Source organism: Amphiura filiformis, chromosome 20 (genome assembly GCF_039555335.1).
Source record: "Amphiura filiformis chromosome 20, Afil_fr2py, whole genome shotgun sequence".
Taxonomy (NCBI): Eukaryota; Metazoa; Echinodermata; class Ophiuroidea; order Amphilepidida; family Amphiuridae; genus Amphiura; species Amphiura filiformis.
Genome location: NC_092647.1, coordinates 5,417,069 through 5,437,007, shown reverse-complemented (window position 1 = coordinate 5,437,007; position 19,939 = coordinate 5,417,069). Strand labels below are relative to the sequence as shown.

General features: G+C 36.3%; 1 protein-coding gene across 1 annotated transcript in view; it reads right to left on the bottom strand.

Moving 5' to 3' along the window:
- Positions 1 to 19,939, bottom strand: part of LOC140141935 (electrogenic aspartate/glutamate antiporter SLC25A13, mitochondrial-like) — a 52,837-nt gene that overhangs the window by 12,744 nt on the left and 20,154 nt on the right. The window contains exons 4-7 of the mRNA XM_072163818.1: positions 10,138 to 10,253; positions 9,225 to 9,364; positions 6,636 to 6,782; positions 4,671 to 4,809 (exon numbers count right to left, since the gene is read on the bottom strand). Of these exons, the coding sequence (XP_072019919.1) occupies positions 4,671 to 4,809; positions 6,636 to 6,782; positions 9,225 to 9,364; positions 10,138 to 10,253 (542 nt within the window). The remainder of the gene's footprint in view (positions 1 to 4,670; positions 4,810 to 6,635; positions 6,783 to 9,224; positions 9,365 to 10,137; positions 10,254 to 19,939) is intronic.

Here is a 19,939-nt window from a genome sequence, read left to right as displayed (position 1 = left end):
TTTCAATGGCCAGTTCCATTTGTTGACATTATCTGATAGAAGTGCACATTTCAAGACTACTGGCTGGCTGAAAAAATCCAACATAACTTATACACCTCCTTTTATTTACTTCTTGTGATTTAATATGTGTTGTAAGTTGCTATACAGTGGGCGGTGGCGGGCGCAAGGGCCCACCACTCAGTTTGGGAACCCACCACTCCGCTTCAATTTTAGCAATGGAGCCCATCAAGAGACCATTTGAATGAATTAGTAAAAAATATGGTCAATTTTGGCAACATATTGCCAATATGCAAAATTTTCATCAAATGCCACCCAGCACTAAAAATACCCTAGCTACAACCCTACTCGCCACCCAAAAAAGGTGGTTAAGTTTTCGGGGTTTTTTTTGCATCACTTGGTAATTAATTTTGCATAACTTTAGAACAATATAAGCTCCAACTATGAACATGGGCTCATTTCAAAGCTTACACTTACTGTTATTTGCAGGCTAAATGTCATGAATTTATGTTGTTATTTTACAGAGATATTACTGATTGTGTAATATCAAGGGTGGTGGAGGTGGCAGCAGTGGAGGAGCAGCAGTATTTTCTATGTAAATTTATAAATTATCAGTGTCAATTTGTTTGTATTTTCAATATGCTCTGCGCAAGTATACATTTCCTTATGAAATGAAATGTGAAAGCTCAAATCTGATGAGAAATTAAAGGTAGGGGTAGAGGTAAAACATATTGTAAGAAAAAAAAGATTTGTGGCAACATTTGCTAACTTTTTCAGTCTTGCCAATTTAACACTACCCTTGACACTTTTTTCAATGACATATTTGGATTCCTCATGCAATTTCCTTTCAGAAAATGTATATTTTTCATATGGTAACTAGAGTGAATATTTAACACTTTATGTTGACTGCAAGCTCCAAAGATGTAAATAAGCTTCAAAAAAGGTGCGAGATGCAAAATTGGCGAGTTCAAAATGTATGGCCGTATTTCTCTTTTTTTATATCAGTTACTATAGAGATTGCAGAATTTGTGATTCAGTTGGGTGCATTTGTCAGTAGTGTGTTAGTCCAGATTATATCACTCATACATAAATTCTAGACAGTTCATTGGTTGATTACCATTTGCCATTTTTACTATCACCCTCTCCGAGTGATAGTCTTTACCATCATGTGCTCTGGCGTAGTGCGCCCTGCGCCAAGCCGTCGCTGACTCTTGGACTCGCCGATTTAGTTATGGGGTGGTCCCCAGAATGTGAAATATATCACGGCAAAACATGGTGTTAGGTTGATGAAAAAATGTATTTCCTACCTTAAATAGTATTTTAGTAATAGAATTTATGCATGAGTGATATAAAACAAATATTAACTGTCTATGAGTGTGTTGGTCGAAATATAATCACGAGGTGAAAGATGAATTGTTCCATTCCACTCGCCGTTCGGCTGGTGGAATGGAACAATCCATCTTTCACCTCGTGATTATATTTCGACCATCACACTCATAGACAGTTAATATTTGTATACTATAATATACATGCATATGAGCATCAAAAATTTCCAGCTTTGATGGTTAAAACAAGCTGATCGTTGGTGATGAAATAAATTGGCAGAATAAGAAGAAATATATTGAAAGAGTTTAACATCATTATATTTTAAGAAGAAGAAAGAGTATTGCCGGACTCATAAACTTTGGATAATGAGTATATAAAGAAGAGATAAAGCACACACAAGGAAGCATAGGTGTCAGGTTTAGTATACAGCGCTGTCAGTGTCCAGATGTGTACTGGTGGCCCTTTCTATCGTACCCTGAATATTTTATTTTATTTGAACATGATAGTAATGCGTAATGCTCATTATTATACTTGATAAAATTCCTTGCCCACTGAAATTTTCACGAGAGCAAGCCAACACAACAAGGAAGCCGTGGGGACTCAACTTTACATAGCTAGGCAAACGAGTCCAGCAGCACTTTTAGTTTTAAACAGCTACCATGCTATTGTACATTTAAACTGAAAATTAGCTAAGCCAAAACAGTAGCATAAGTTTCTGCAGTTTCAGAGATATTGCAAAAGTTGCAGGCAAAAGAAGAAGTGACATAACTGACAGTAACTAATACAGGGATGTAAATGGGTAAGAGATCCATTGTCTGGAATTGATCTAGCCCGTGGCCAGGTGGCCGAGTACGTGTACATTTATGGGGGCTCGTCTGGGAAAAGGGCTACGGCAGGGGTTAAAACTTTCCATCACTGTTGAGAGCACATGAAGACAAGATGCTGAGAAAAAAAAAGAAGCTGCAAACCATGGCATGAAAAGGTGAATTATTCAACTGCTTGTAGCACAAAACAGTCAACTGCATTTTTAATTGAAAAAATGAAAGACATGATAACTGTGAAAAAGCAGACTTGTATCCAAATGTACTTGATTTTTCACATGGAGTCTGGATCATGAAGATGTTCCACTGAAAATAATTTTACAACAATGAAAAATACAAGTGGGCCAAAAATGTACTCGGATGTTTGTGTACATATCAGTTGTGTGCACCAAACAATATTGGAACTTTCCATGCAGTTTTGTATCCTAATCAGCCAGTTAGTTTTCTCGTTGGGCCAGGAGATTTTCTGTCTGGATATGGCCCAGTTGGGATTTTGGCATAATTATGAATTTATGACATATAGAATATCAACAACAAATCTGGGCCAGTGGATTTGCCCTTGGGCCAGCTGGAAACCTTCCCAGCTGGCTTTTGGGCCAGCTGATTATTGCTCCTTTTGTCCGTCCCTGCCTAATGTATAGCATAATAATATAAAAGCTTTCAACATAACTGATGTGTGCATCAGCTAAAATGTCACATTCTATAATAGTATGCATAAAAACTTAAAATCCTATGCAGTTAACTTTTCTGTGCTCCAAACAGTCAAATTATGTAAATATGATATATGAGGGTCACACACGATACACACCAATTGAGACAGACTGCGCAGGAGGCAAAGCCTTCTTGCGAGCTGTTGATGGAATCCGCCTCCGATTGTGTGAGGGTGAGCGTGTTCCTGTGTTCGATTTATAAGATAAATCAAAATAGCTTCAAGGAGTTTTCCATTAGTTTTTTTTAAAATTTTAAATGTGGGGGTGTGAGGTTGGTGTTGTGTGAAAAAATTATGGAAATCAAATTGATTGATTGTGTACATGTATGTAGGATGGCTTAATAATCACCCATTCCCTGGCGGGAACAATATGTCCCTCAAATCTCAAATTGTAAATAACCTAAAAATTGATTTTTCTAATCAGGGACCATAAAGGACATGCACAACAACCTCATTTGGTTGATAAATAATATTTGTTTCAAAGTCTGTATCAATTTATGCAAGATGGCCAATTTTTTCTCCGCTTGCAATGCAAGTGATTAAAAACACATAGGTCCCTTGTTTTCACACAATTTGGGTAGGGTGTGGTGCTGTGCATTTGTAACATGTGAAACAGAGATACATTTGTGACTCCTCGCCACAACTGAGCCCGGATGTCGCCAGTGCCACTATTGAGATATGCTCCATCGAACTTAACAATAAACAATAGGAAAGAAAGGATTTATTGACTGTTTTATTGATTTTCACTACTTAAATGTCAAGTACTATAGACATGATATACATCATTTTAAAGCTAATTTCAAGCAGAATATTTTGGTTGAATATCTCAAAAATGATGATTGGCGTACATCCGGCTCAGTTGTGGCGAGGAGTCACATTTATGTTCCATCCCGAAGAACTGGGGATACACCTGCAAACGGGGATATCCCCGTTTTCTTGTACTAGACATAGGGCATATGGGGGTGGGGATGAGACCCCTATTGCATAGTACAGAATTAGATGACATTTACACACATCCCGATTCCATACTATCTAACTGGGGATACACACACAATTTTTTCCAGCAAAGCGGGGATATATCCACACATGCATAGCAACATATAGCACAGTCGTAGTTGGATAGTCCCAGTTGGATGGCTATACACAGATATCCCCGATTCCCACATCTTATCACAGGTAAATTAAGTAATTCTTGACCAAGCTGGAACATGTGCGTTGCGTCCATGCAGCGTAACAAGCGTGTACGCAATGTAAGACGTGTGTATGTTTTCTCACTGTACCGCTACGTGCGTGTGTTTTTCATGGAGCAACTAGCGCTCACAATGTTCGAAGGCCAAGAATCACTTAATTTACCCATAGATGGGTGTGTGTGTGGGGGTGCGTCGGTGTTTGCTGCCTAAGGAGGACACACGCCAGATATTTCTTAACATAACATACAGAGGACCACCTATAGAACTATAACTAAATGAGAACTGCAGATCTACTGATCTAGAGTTGATTAATTAATTTGCACAATTCCACTCGGTTGAATTTTCTACAATAAGTAACAAAGCGTATATTGTAGTAGCTTTCACATAATCAACTACTGTTTTCAAAGTATATACATGTATCTACAGTCATACAATCCTACCAAAAACCACAATTTTAGTAATTAATACTCATTTCCCCCCTCAAATAAAACACCTCATAAAAACACCCTTTCATCATAGTCACTATCTGATAATTGTGATTGCCTACTGTACTAACCTACAAATATCAGTAAAATGACAATACTATCGTAACAGATATGACAGTTATATATGTATCACATAATTTACCTCTTGTAACTTTTAAATAGGGGTCTCCGTGTGCTACTGAATTGTATATTTTCTTCATCAGCTCCATATTTGTGAGTAGCATATTGAAGGCATTGAAGTAAGGGAAACTCACAAGGTGTTTTGTGGCACCGCCAGCGACCTATGGTATAAATGGTAAGAAATGAATATTCATGAATATTACATTAATATCTTGACAATGCATCCACTATTAAACTGATCAAAATTTCACCAAGGCCCAAAACACATGAAATTAAAAGGTCCGTTCATATACTGTGCTGCAATTGCCTTGCGATGCGGCACATTACCGATATATCGATTACTTTTTGCCACAACTCACCCCAACTCATCACATTTCCAAGTTAAAATGTATTTAACTTTATTGTGATACCGCAGTGCAGTATTTTGCAGTACTATGCAGTGCGGCCACGCATTGCATCACATCGCAATTGCGCTACGCCGCAATTATGCCGTAATTGCGATGTGATGGTTGCCGCACTGATTCGAATTGATTAGTCCTGTTGTTGCTACGCACCTCAGATTGGTTCAAATAGTGTGTACGAGTATCATATCGACACACACAAGCTAAAGTGTGTGATATCGTGTCATATCACACAGGTAAAAACAAATAAGATTGCAAGAACATACTCAAGTGTTTAAGAATACCTTACACAAACAGTGGGCTATCATATACTGAAAACACCAAAGCTGTAGCATACTATTGGTTCTTAAGTTTTGTGATGCATTATTTTCGTATGTATTTTTACCACATATTTTTGCCTTCATCTCAACTTCTAATTTGCTGCCTTTAGCCTCCATGGACAGATTGTGTCACATTATATTTATATAAAAATAATTACCCATTGTTCTTATTCTACACTTTGTTTAACAACCTTTATCCGTTATTGTTTAGGTTACATTAAGGTGCTTACTACACCCCCGATAAATTTTGAGACTCATTTTGCATTTTTCTCAAAAAATAACTACACACTGGTAACAAAAGTTATGTATATTATAGGGGCAAGGAATCCAATTACTTCACTGAAATTTCAGTGATTCAAGATAAGTGGTTCAATATATATGTTAAGAAATGAGGTACATTCTACCGGTACCTCATTTCTTACATTAAATAACGTACCACTTGTCTTGAGTCACTGAAATTCCAGTGTAGTAAACATAACTTTTGTAACCAGTGTGTCATTATTTTTTGAGAGAAATGTAAAAATAGTAACAAATTTATCAAGGTGTGTAGTACCACCTTAATCTGGTGTGACAAACTTTTTTAGGGTTACCTTTACGAAAGTGACAATACTATATCTTATCTATAAACATAGCGAGACCTTGATATTACAATCATATTTGCTCATCATATTGAGATAAAATATTTTATCTGATTTTAATTGCAGATAAAATTAAATGACCCGGTTCAGGCACATGACTCAATAGTCCAATGCACTTGTATGTCTTAACAAGTTGACTGTCCTGTGCATGCTCACGGTATGTAACATTAAAGGTGGGCTTCAGAGGGCTTTTACTGGGACGGCCAGGCTCCATCCACCTTGGAAGAAATCAATCCGAACTGCCCTGTGCATTTTCTTTTTAGCCCTTTTGCTTTAATAACCATGAATTTGGAGTAATTTATCTCCAGAATTGGAATCTGAATACTTTTGATAATAGGGTTCTATGTAATATAAACACCATGTTAAAAAAAATAGACCATCCACCTTTAACTTAACCCCCTGAGCACTACCTGACGACCTAACATTGTCTGTGATTGGTCAATTACACGATATCTTCACTTTAATCACCAATCAGAATGGAGCTTTGCAAATAATTCACCCCAATTTTTTTTGTGTGGTGAAATTATTCTAACAATGTTGCTGATTGGGCCAATTGATAATGAAAACTTCTTTTGGCCAATCGGCAGGTAGTTCTCATGAGGTTAACATTCTGAAATGACATACTTACTGAAACTAGATTATCAGCAACATAGTCGGTGAGTAGATGACCTTTGATGGTAGTCATGATTTTCCTAAACTCAAGCGCATTGATAACTCCCAAGTTGTTCTTGTCAAATTTGTCAAATGCCTGCCTGGCGTGCTCTTCTTGAAGATTCTGAAGTAGATGTAAAAATCATGATTTACATAGTCACAATTTAAAGCAGAAACAACAATAAACAAAACATACACAAAAAAGTTGATCACAATATTTTGGTTTGGATCAATAAACCGACTTGCCATGCCATAGTTTTCACATGGCTTTAATTTATTTCCCTTCAAATTCCATTTATATTACACAAATGCTTTTTGATGCATTTAAATATTGACAACTGCACCATCTACATACATGTATGAACGCATTGGAGACCAACTACACTCTGACATGACTTTCTTATATTATTACTGGGATAAGAAAGAATTCTGGAATACCCCACACACTACCCTTGGTGAACATTTTGCTATGTAATCATTATTTGGTTCAATTTCTAACTCATGGAGTAATATGCAGTTATGAACATGTAAGTATACATTTGCATCTGTACAAAAACATTCTTCCAAATGTACTACATGTAGCTGTTAAAGTTAAATTCAGACAAACTACATTGTACTATCGGCTCATCATATAATTCTGTATCAAAGGCCTCATTCCTATTCAGAATGGTTTGCATCCCTCCTCCTCTCACACTTCTTAAATGGATTATGGTGACATTTTCATTACAATTGAGTGAGAGCTTCAATTGGCACACTAAAGATTCCTATATTGAGTGTTTTACCTCATGAATTTAAAGTGGATATAAAAATTTAAGTTCCACTGAATCAGGTCGACTGCCTCCTCGTATAATAATAATAACAATATTATTTTCAATGATCCCAGTGCTTATGTATGGTCATACACTGGTTTAAAGTTAACCGTTATTTTTCATGGGAGGTTAATTCATCAAGATATGACAGCTTACTGTTACTTCATTGAAGTGACAATCTGCTGCCATGTCAAATGATGAATTAACCAATCAAGGGACCACAGACTTTCAGGCCTCTTCTTGGCCTTTCCTGTGATTCCTTCACTCTCACTTGTAATATGATTTTGTATGTAAGCTAGTTTTTTGCTATTTCATGAGTGAAAAATATAATAAATGAATGAAATGGAATGAATGATACATGTATAAGGCCACACGTTTTGAACTCGCCACCCAAAAATGGTGGTGTTGTTACGCTTTTCCAAATCGAGACTCGTTCAAATTGTTATATCTCTGCTTAAACAAAAGGTATTGAAGTGTGTTTGGTGTCATTTTGTAGCTATATAAGTGCCCTAACAGACCTCCACAGGAGAATTGTTTATCAGCTAAGATAGTGGAGTTAGAGTTGTTTGAGTTCTGAATGACCGAGGTGGTGGATGAGGCGGTGGCGGATGAGGCGGTGGCGGTATGTGCAAAGTCTATGGGAAATAAAGATTTTGTGTGTGTGCGTTGAATCAACTGATCATATCTTTGCATCCATATGGGCTACAGACATGGTTAAGAGCTCTTTTGAAAGATTATTAATTCTGCTAATTGTTTTTAATCATTTTTAACTCTTTATGATTGGTTTAGTCTATAAAATGCTAACTTTTATGTACAAAACTACCCGTTTTCATATTAAACACTGTAGTAAGCAATGCGGATGTCTTCAAAATCTAAAAGTTGCTGTAAATTTTTAATTACTTATCATATCATAGTCAAAGTTTACATTTTCTGAGAGGAAATTTGATGAGGAATCTAAATATGGACTTACTTTTTTTGTATGGGTTAGGGGTAAAATGTTTCAGTTCAAAATATGTTGAATTGTAAAAAATTTGAACATATTTTGGGACACCCTGTATTCGATATTACCAAACAGCTGTGATTTTTTTTTTCTTCCAGAGTCAGTAGGCTCCCCTAACCTCTAACCAAATCAATGTTGTTTACTTTCAGTTTATAACTGCAAGTTAGTAATAAGCAATGCATTAAATGACCCATTTTTTATTTGGATTTTTTTTATTCCACCCTGTATAACTTCAAGGTCACCCTGTATAACTTCAAGGTCACCCTGTACAGTGAGTTGAAATGTGTATATTTAAATTGCTTTTGCCTTCAGCTTTCCAAAAATGTATACTTTTGCTAGTTTAGGGTTGATAGTTGTGGAGATATTCTAATTTGAAACTTGATTGGTGTAAAAATTCATAATATTTGTGATGTAACGCTAAGGGTGGCGAGTTCAAAACACGTGGCCATAAAACTAATAATACTTGAGTCACATTTTGGAGTTCTATGAAAAATCAAAGAAACTGGGTCGACTGACCAAAAAGTCTAGTTGAAATCCATATGGAAAATATGACCAAATCTCCCACATAAGATTTTAACTGGAGTCACCCATTCAGGTAACCCCATTTGAAATTTACACTCTTTGTGTCGAAGATTAAGGCCATGTCTTCCATAGGGGGTGTATGCATTTCAACTGGAATAGCCCTATATGTAGCACAATTTATATAGACCTCGACTCATTTTTCTTGATCATCATATATCACTCATGTTATACTTACAAACAAAAACTGTGTAAATTCTGAAAAGGATAATGTCTTTTTCCTATCCTGACCAAAGTGTAACATGATGAAGCGACAGTCAAACTCAAATGGTATCTGCTGATGCACTTCTGTTGAGCTAAACACCCTCTTGAATTCATCTAGTAGGAAAAAATGTGCAAAATGAAACAGTTAATAATATGACTGAAACGAGGTATGACGATGAGATTTGAAAGTGAAGTGGCATTCATCATGCAAACAACCACATTTATTTACATGTATATGTGACGTGACAGGGGGAGTGAGTCTATATGTGACAGAATCTGATCCATGGATGCCAAAGCAGGCATTTTGAAAATTAAGTTTCTTTAAAATTATTATCTTTTTTAAGGCTATCATATACAACAAGTCTAGCTGGACTCTAGCATGCTTGGTTCTGAAGTTATCGTGTCACATATATGGCTAATATTATTTGAGTTATTGGCAAAAAAGCAAGTCAAGTTCTTTTGTTTATTATTGTTTTCAGCAAGTGTTAAATAACCCATTATTAAGTATCAGATATGCTACTGGGTTTACTAAAAAATGTGAAAAAACATCTTTTTTTTTTTTTTTAACGGACGGCTGGAAGAAAACGGAATTTGTTTTTGGTTTTGCTGGGGGGTGGCAACCCAAAACCAGAATCTCTGTACTAGCCGGAAGGTCAATTTTCACTGGCGTTGTTGCATCAAAATATATAATTTTTAACTGACATGAAAAATTTGGGAACTTAAATTTTTTCTTTTGAATTTTTTCAAAATTCGACCCATCTTCCTCCCAAAAACAACGGACAAAACCTGGGGTGCTTATTATGACGAATAAAGAACAAAATTTTGCATTTGATTGCACAATGCCCTTCCCAGAGCATTTTAATCACTTAATTATACCATGTACTTACCAAATGACACAAATCCTGATCCATTGATGTCAAAGAGTTGAAATGCCACCATGTGTAAGGAATCAGGTGCACAAAGCAGGGCTTCAAATGCTTGGAACTCTATGAAGGAAATCAACCTGCAATGATATATCAATTAAAACATTTAACCACAATTATTAATGATTCCATCATAGTTCATTGACATATGACCTATTAATTAAGTAAACAGACATGGAGATGGAGTCAATGTTTTTCAAACTGTTTAAAACAGATATTGGAAACAGATACTCCATAACTGTCAGTATTTAATTATTGTTTAATATTGCATGAATGTGTTTTAGAACAAGCAGATAAATTGAAAATTCAACCTCCAGATAGATAAATTGCAAATTCAACCTCCAGATAGATAAATTGTAAATTCAACCTCCAGATAACTCTGTTAAATCCAGTTGGGTCACTTTTGATGTACATACAGGTACATATTGTATAAGAACCAGATTGAAATGACAGACAATATTACATCATCAACAACAAATCGTATTTACAATAAATCCTGGTAAAAACCAGGGTCCTAGATAATACGTGGATCCTGGGTTTCACTTCCGGAAGTCAGTTTGACCAAAATCCCTTTGGTAGTAGTCGTTAATATAAATGCCCCGGATGTTAATCCATCTCCTTTGAAATGCATATGGTCATTTTCACGGTAAAGGGTGTAACTTTGGATTTTTAACATTTTAATCCGTAGTGTTCTAATAAAGCCACAGAATTCCATGATTTTTGGCCACATAAGTCATCTAGTTAGCAGCTACCTTGGGTAGCATAATCAGCTTTGGGAGTTACTGCGTTCAGTTTTAGCAGGCTTAAATGTACTTAATATTGCCATTTTGAAAAACTATAAAAAACAGTAACATTTTTGTAAAACCCTGTGTTTTCTTCAGTTAGTTCATGGATAATTTTTCTTATCCTGAAAGTACAGTCATATGTTCAGTAAACACTGCCACATTAGAATTAATTGTGAACAGCCCTGTATTTTTGAGAACCGGACTTGATATTTGTCGCTTCGAGGCTTCATTTTCCGTTAACAATTGTTAACAAACTTTGTGGGTGTAGCTTTGGTTCATAATTCTTGGTTATTTCTTCACTTCTTCTTGATTCATAACAGTTGTTATCTTAACTTGAAATGGGTAACAAAAATTAGTCGATTTGCAAGCTTTTAAAATTTTTATAAAATCTTGACTTCAAAGAGCTGTTTTTCCGTTAACTTTTTTGAAGCCTCCGAAACAAACTGTTCAGCAGGCTTGTGCAAATATAAATAAAAGAGCTCATCCAATCTATTTATCAAAATGTAGCAAAGTAGATCCTCAAGTCACATGTTTTTAAATCGTGGAGATATATATCACCGTTTGAAAATGGGACCCAATACAAACTTTCCGTTAACAATTGAAGCCTCCGAAACAAATGAAGCCTCCGAAACAACAATAAGATTAATTATCATCTATGCATATCTAAATTGGTGTGTTTCATACTGATATCTGCATTGTAATTATTACTTGATATGTGCAGAATGTCATAAATTTAAAAAAAAATTTGACATTATGGTTTTATGTTTGAAAAATATACTGATACCCAAAAAAGACTGTTTCGGAGGCTTCACATGCAAAAAACACCATACTTAACAAATGGGTGAAAAAATTAACATGTGATAAATCTACAATATCTGCCGCATAGAATCATTGATTCAATATACACAAGAAAATAACAGCTTAGATGATCCCAACACTATTGTTTTAAAAAAAACTACTTCTGCAATGTTTAACAATTGTAAACATGAAGCCTCCGAAACAAAAAAAAATGACTTGCTGTGATAATTTAATTTTTGTCACAACTGAAATTCAATACTTAGAAGCAAAGCATGAAAATTGGTAATTGTGATATTTTTTACCTATTTTTTTATGTCAACTTGTAGTGGTTAGCCAAATATTTTACTTTTATGATCACCTGTGTTGTTAACTGAAGCCTCCGAAACACAAATCGCTTGAATTGCCAATTCTAAAAAATAACTCCAATTTCTATGAAACTTGGCTGGGAGGTTCCTTTCATCAAGTAGTATTTGTACATGAAGTTAGACATTCAAATTATTTTAGGAACCCAATTAAAACTTAAAAATATGTTTAAGGTTTGGAAATTTCCATTGTAAATGACACTTGATGTTAAAAATTTTCAAAACTGCAATTACAAACATAGCAAAACATGGTATAAAATTTAACTTATATCTGTTGACTTACTTTGGAATGGGATTTCACATGTATTCCAGCTTTCATGTCATAATTTTCTGAGGTTATGTAAAATACATTTTTTCTTAGATTTTAACCAAAATGTTATGGAAATGTCAAATTTTTTATTAGAAATCAAAAGGTTTAAGCCTTGAAACATTATTTTACTGGAATTTAAGTTGCTTCTATGCATGATTTCAGTAAACAGAAACATATTTAAGTGGTTTGAAATTTTGACCCTAGAATCAAAAGTTACACCCTTTACTGTGAAAATGACCATATGTATCAGAGATTAATCCATCTCCTTCGTCGTTATAGACTACACATATTGTATTGTGAGGAGGAATTTTGGTCAAACTGAATTCGGTAGAAAACCCCAGGATTCATGTATTGGAGCACCTTCTTTTAAAACCAACTGTTTCTATTTTACAACTTTTATACATGTATATTTTGTTCAGTTAACTTTATAAACCTTTAAAAACAGTAAGAAAAAAAATATTTATCAACATTATTTTTCTCCTACTCTTTGCAAAATTTATGTGGTTGCATTTATAACCTGTATGTTAAAAACATTACTTGCATATGATACACATGACTATAAAACTACAGTTGTCATCATCAGTATTGAGACAGTAGAATATATTTAGTCTATGAAACTGATTTCACTGTATGCTGGGGGAACTTGCCTTTCAACACGCTACGTTGTATAGATTTTAAATAAAGCAGTTCAGAGATAACATTGTGAGTCTTCAACAGCATATTTCATTTTCACATCATCAATGTAGAAATACATCATATTGCAGGATTATTGCCCTCTACGGGCTCCATATTATTATATTCAGTTCCTGTCGCTGTGAGTTGTCATCATGTTTTATTCATTGTTTTTCTAGCTTCACCATCATGTGAGGATTACATGTACATCTGTTTTAGCTTTTAATCTGACTTTTATTTTAGTTTTAAAGTGGCCTCGTTTTGGGAAACTAAAACTGCATGGTTACAGTGACTGGACGCGACAAATTGGTGGACTTTGCAATGTCAGAGAGGGCCCCCTCCACACTGAACAAGTAGGCTACGGGCTCCATATTATTATATTCAGTTCCTGTCGCTGTGAGTTGTCATCATGTTTTATTCACTGTTTTTCTAGCTTCACCATCATCAGCCCTCGAATTAACCCACGGCACCGACGGCATATTGCCGTGGGTGCCCACCCCCATTGCCGCAATGCCCTCAAAATATGTCCTTTACCGACGGCAGTCACTTGCCGTGGCCCTAAATGAAGTTGCCGTGGGTGCCCTAGCCGGTCAACCCTCCCCCTTCAGTATAAAATCATTAACAAGTACTGGTTAAATCCCAGCAAAATTGTGGAAAATTAAATCGAAAATCTTGAACACGATCGCTATTTTGAGCATCGTAACCCAGCTATCAATCACAGTATACACAATAGTTTGTTGTGATGTGAATTAATATTCATTACCCCGACGTAAGCTTACATATTCAGCCAATCACATCGGCTTTTATACATTATCTGGTTGCTAGAAATCTTCATTTTCTCGATTGGTCAGAGAAATACCTTCAACGTACTATCGACCAATCAGAAACGCTGTTAAGTAACTAAGCTTCCTCGACCTCGTGTCGTGAACAAAATCTGAGCGCTGGGCAAATCAATTGTTCTCTCGATTATCAAACATTGACTTCCCATTGCAAACTGATGGCGATTCCCATTGCAAGCTGATGGCGATCCCCCTTCCGGTATCTTGTACATGTGAGCCCATCTCTAGATATGTTTTGCACGAAATAGTTTTTATCCCGGCGAATTTGATCAATATTATTACCAAAGTTACAGCTGTTTCATCGCTGTTTCCAGTCAGTTTTGCAGCTCAGAACTAGGGATCGCAAAATTTAAGTAAATTAAACTGTTGATTTTTTATTGTTTTGTATTATAAAGCAGGTTTAATTTTAAGCAATCAGGTTAGTTTTAGTGTAAAGTTGAGAGTCGAATTTTACTTTGGTGTCGAATTCAGCTGACGGTAATGCATCTATTCGCTTTTGAAAAATTGCCTTGGTGCCCTTCTCAAATTTTCAACAGTTGCCTTGATGCCCTTTTGAAATATTACAAATTGCCGTGCTGCCTTGCCTTTTCAGTGAAAATCCACGGCAATTATCAACTTGCCCTAAAAAAGTTGCCGTGCCCCTTCAGATCCTTAATTCGAGGGCTGACCATCATGTGAGGATTACATGTACATCTGTTTTAGCTTTTAATCCGACTTTTATTTTAGTTTTAAAGTGGCCTCTTTTTGGGAAACTAAAACTGCATGGTTACAGTGACTGGACGCGACAAATTGGTGGACTTTGTAATGTCAGAGAGGGCCCCCTCCACACTGAACAAGTGCTAGGGGAAACATACATCCAGGTGACTTGATATTGAATATAGTACATGTATTATAAATTAGAGAGGGGTACTTTATGAAATTACATCGCAACCCCTCTAATTCTGAATTAGTGCCTTGGTTTTCTTTTTAACAGGAGCGCCCTTTCAGTATAGTTTTCATCATATTGCACAAATGTTTTGGATTTTTTTCAAACTTTACCTTGCTCAATGAGTTGCAATGGATACAACATAATTCTTTACATTGTGAATTGCAAATCATCAAATGTTTAGAAATACATTCCATTGACAAAATATGATAAGCGTCCCCTTACTTCTAAATTGTTATTTTTAGTTTTTCTTGTCAAAATACCCTATTTTCCTTACATTGTGAAGGCATATTTTTGTGCATCACTGTGCAAGTAAAAGCCACCGTACATCAATCCATTAATACCAAATCATTTGGGACATCACAGATGCTGTTAAAAGTCAAGTAGGTAGATAGACAGCTCTCACACTGAAGTTGGCTTTATGGTAATGGGAACCACTGCACTGCAATGATGATGATTTCACAGTGTGGGCACAAGAATGCTTGAGTACACCCCCCCATAAAAACCTACCACAGGATGAAAATATAAATGTTACTGTTAGTAAAACTTTGTGACCAAAAACATGGAATACATAGATGATGAAAATAACCTCTCAAGGCTGTAAAACATATTTACCCTATAAACGCTAAATGTGGTTTTAAATGGCTATCGGAAAGGAAAGGAGGAACAAAAAAGGAGAGAAGATGAACAAATTTTTTACTTGGCACCCCCAGGATTCAAACCTTCACCCCTCGAGTGCTGCGCACAAGATCACTGACTTGTGGCTACGGGGATTTGGCTGTGATCTCCTGGGCATATGACCTGTGCAATGCATGCATGCGCAGTGATTTATTCTCATTTGGGGCACCAAGCTTTTCATGCTCATGTGGCTCAGATCGTGATTTATACTGACTGACAGGTGCAAGGTGTATGTGTCCATGTGTGGAGGGTACACCCCCCTTTTCAGCATTATTTACCTAGCTGGGGGGTTTACACCCCCCAGCTAGGTATTGTAATCGTTCGGGTTCTTCCGCTGGCAACAAACCACTGTAATCTTCCCGTTTTCTTCCGCTGGCAACTAAGTGAAATTGCACATGTTTTTGTACTTTATGCACCAAACCCTCTATCTTTTAACCAAATATCCCACAGAGTTGTGCGATATGTCAAACTTTTCCTCTGGTCATAAGGAACAAAAAGTCAGTGGTCACATCTCTGTTGGATCATTGGTTAATGAGATATAGTCACTTTTTTGTACTTTATGCACCAAACCCTCTATCTTTTTAACCAAATATCCCACAGAGTCGTGCGATATGTCAAACTTTTCCTCTTGTCATAAAGAACTAAAAAGTCAGTGGTCACATCTCTGTAGGATCATTGGTTAATGAGATATAGTCACTTTTTTGTACTTTGTGTACTTACCCCTCTATCTTTTTAACCAAATATCCCACAGAGTCGTGCGATATGTCAAACTTTTCCTCTGGTCATAAAGAACGAAAAAAGTCAGTGGTCACATCTCTGTAGGATCATTGGTTAATGAGATATAGTGACTTTTTGTACTTTGTGTACTTAACCCTCTATCTTTTTAACCAAATATCCCACAGAGTTGTGCGATATGTCAAACTTTTCCTCTGGTCATAAGGAACAAAAAAGTCAGTGGTCACATCTCTGTAGGATCATTGGTTAATGAGATATAGTCACTTTCTTGTACTTTGTGTACTTAACCCTCTATCTTTTTATCCAAATATCCCACAGAGTCGCATGCGATATGTCAAACTTTTCCTCTGGTCATAAAGAACGAAAAAGTCAGTGGTCACATCTCTGTAGGATCATTGGTTAATGAGATATAGTCACTTTTTTGTACTTTGTGTACTTAACCCTCTATCTTTTTAACCAAATATCCCACAGAGTTGTGCGATATGTCAAACTTTTCCTCTGGTCATAAGGAACAAAAAAGTCAGTGGTCACATCTCTGTAGGATCATTGGTTAATGAGATATAGTCACTTTTTTGTACTTTATGCACCAAACCCTCTATCTTTTTAACCAAATATCCCACAGAGTCGTGCGATATGTCAAACTTTTCATCTCGTCATAAAGAACAAAAAAGTTAGTGGTCACATCTCTGTAGGATCATTGGTAAATGAGATATAGTCACTTTTTTGTACTTTGTGTACTTAACAATCTATCTTTTTAACCAAATATCCCACAGAGTCGTGCGATATGTCAAACTTTTCCTCTGGTCATAAAGAACAAAAAAGTCAGTGCTCACATCTCTGTAGGATCATTGGTTAATGAGATATAGCACTTTGTGCATTTAAGAGCCAATCTCCCTTATTATGTACCCATCTGTGATACAAAAAAAAATAGAATTTTCTCTGAAAAATAATTTTGGTACATATTAGCACCAACAACTCACATGTAAAATATGAGCGTGCACAGCGCCCTCGTTCAGCTTAAAATAATTCTTGAAATTTCAGCCTCTCTGAGCCTTACTTGCAAATGGTAAACTTTGGAGGTGCATAACATCGTGCGCCATCATCATCCCAACCTGCATTTTGCATTTTTTAAAGTACCAAATGGTTACATTACAAAACCAAGAAAAAAATTGGGATCTTGATGGCGCACAAAATCAGCAAATCCAATGATTTGATGAAAAGCGCCCTCGTGCAAACTTGAAAGCATCATATCGGGCTGCGCCATCAAGATCCCAAGTCCGAACAAGTTTGAAATTAAAGACCTCCATGGCAAGTTTCATTTTTCAGCAAAAATTTTTTGGGATTTCGTTTAGGCGCACAGAGTTAACAGAGGTCAAAGGTCAAAATTTCCTATTTTAGCACATTTTTTGCACGCCTGTATTATTGGCGCAACGTCACCTGACTCTCCGAATAGCATTTCATCAAAGAAGAAGTAATTCTCTGCAAGAACTGAAAAAATTAGCTTGGGATCTCCTGATCTTCATATTTTTCTGATTTTTTTGAAAATGGACTTAGCCTCATTTTGGAGGTCAATTTGACCTCTTTTTCCCACTCGCTGCACAATGTGGGCTTTTTACTGCATCACAAAAAGATGCGCCAACAAGATCCCAATTTTATTAGTCATCGTCTAGCTTCTTAGGCGACCAGTAGATAAAACACAAGCAACAGCTAATTGGGATCATGTAGGCGCACTAATATAAAAGAGGTCAAAGGTCAAGCTTTGTGCCAAAGTGATGCATATTTGCCTATGTGCAGCACGAAAGTGGAACTTTGACCCATAATAAAATAATGCGCCAACAAGATCCCATCTTACTTTTTGGATGATTGGATAAAGGGGCTTATGTATAACTGATAACAAGTGAAAAAGAAGTGGGATCATGTGGGCGCACTAATTCAATAGAGGTCAAAGTTCATACTTTGTGCCGAATTGGCATTATTTTGCCTATGTGCAGCACAAAAGTGGAACTTTGTCGCGCAATAAAAATGTGCGCCAACAAGATCCCATCTTACTTTTTGGATGATTGGATAAAGGGGCTTATGTATAACTAATAACAAGTAAAAAAAAGTGGGATCATGTGGGCGCACTAATTCAATAGAGGTCAAAGTTCATACTTTTTTTTCAATGGGGATCACCAGACATGTCTCATAGAAACTTGTGTGAGTGCATTTCAGATGATGCTGATTCCATCATGGTAGTTGGTGAGAGTAAAAAAAAATTTTGTCAAAATACTTAGTCATATTTTGCAAAATTTGAGTGAAAGGTTGCTGCATTCGGCAACTTTAGGCTAAAAATCGTTTAATTTTGTATGAAGTATGAACTTTGACCTTTAATGAATTAGTGCGCCCACATGATCCCACTTTTTTTTACTTGTTATCAGTTATACATAAGCCCCTTTATCCAATCATCCAAAAAGTAAGATGGGATCTTGTTGGCGCACATTTTTATTATGGGTCAAAGTTCTACTTTTGTGCTGCACATAGGCAATGTAATGCCAATTCGGCACAAAGTATGAACTTTGACCTCTATTGAATTAGTGCGCCCACATGATCCCACTTTTTTTTACTTGTTATAAGTTATACATAAGCCCCTTTATCCAATCATCCAAAAAGTAAGATGGGATCTTGTTGGCGCACATTTTTATTATGGTCAAAGTTCCACTTTTCGTGCTGCACATAGGCAAATATGCATCACTTTGGCACAAAGCGTGACCTTTGACCTCTTTTATATTATTGCGCCCACATGATCCCAATTAGCTGTTGCTTGTTTTTTGTCTACTGGTCGCCAAAGAAGCTAGACGATGAAAAATAAAATTGGGATCTTGTTGGCGCATCTTTTTGTGATGCAGTAAAAGCCCACATTGTGCAGCGAGTGGGAAAAAGAGGTCAAATTGACCTCCAAAATGAGGCTAAGTCCATTTTCAAAAAATCAGAAATATATGAAGATCAAGTGATCCCAAGCTAATTTTTTCAGTTCTTGCAGAGAATTACCTCTTCTTTGATGAAATCCTATTCGGAGAGTCGGGTGACGTTGGCGCGCAATAATACAGGCGTGCAAAAATGTGCGAAAATAGGAAATTTTGACCTTTGACCTCTGTTAACTCTGTGCGCCAACAAAATCCCAAAAAATTTTTGCTGAAAAATGAAACTTGCCATGGAGGTCTGTAATTTCAAACTTGTTCGGACTTGGGATCTTGATGGCGCAGCCCGTTATGATGATTTGAAGTTTGCACGAGGGCGCTTTTCATCAAATCATTGGATTTGCTGATTTTGTGCGCCATCAAGATCCCTTTTTTTTCTTGGTTTTTGTAATGTAACCATTTGGTACTTTAAAAAAATGCAAAATGCAGGTTGGGATGATGATGGCGCACAATGTTATGCACCTCCAAAGTTTACCATAAACAAGTAAGGCTCAGAGAGGCTGAAATTTCAAGAATTTTTCAAGTAAGGCTCATATTTTACATGTGAGTTGTTGGTGCTAATATGTACCAAAATTATTTTTTAGAGAAAATTCTATTTTTTTTTGTATCACAACCCCCCTGATTTGGGTACATAATAAGGGAGACTGGCTCTTAACCCTCTATCTTGTTAACCAAATATACCACAGAGTCGTGCGATATCTGATA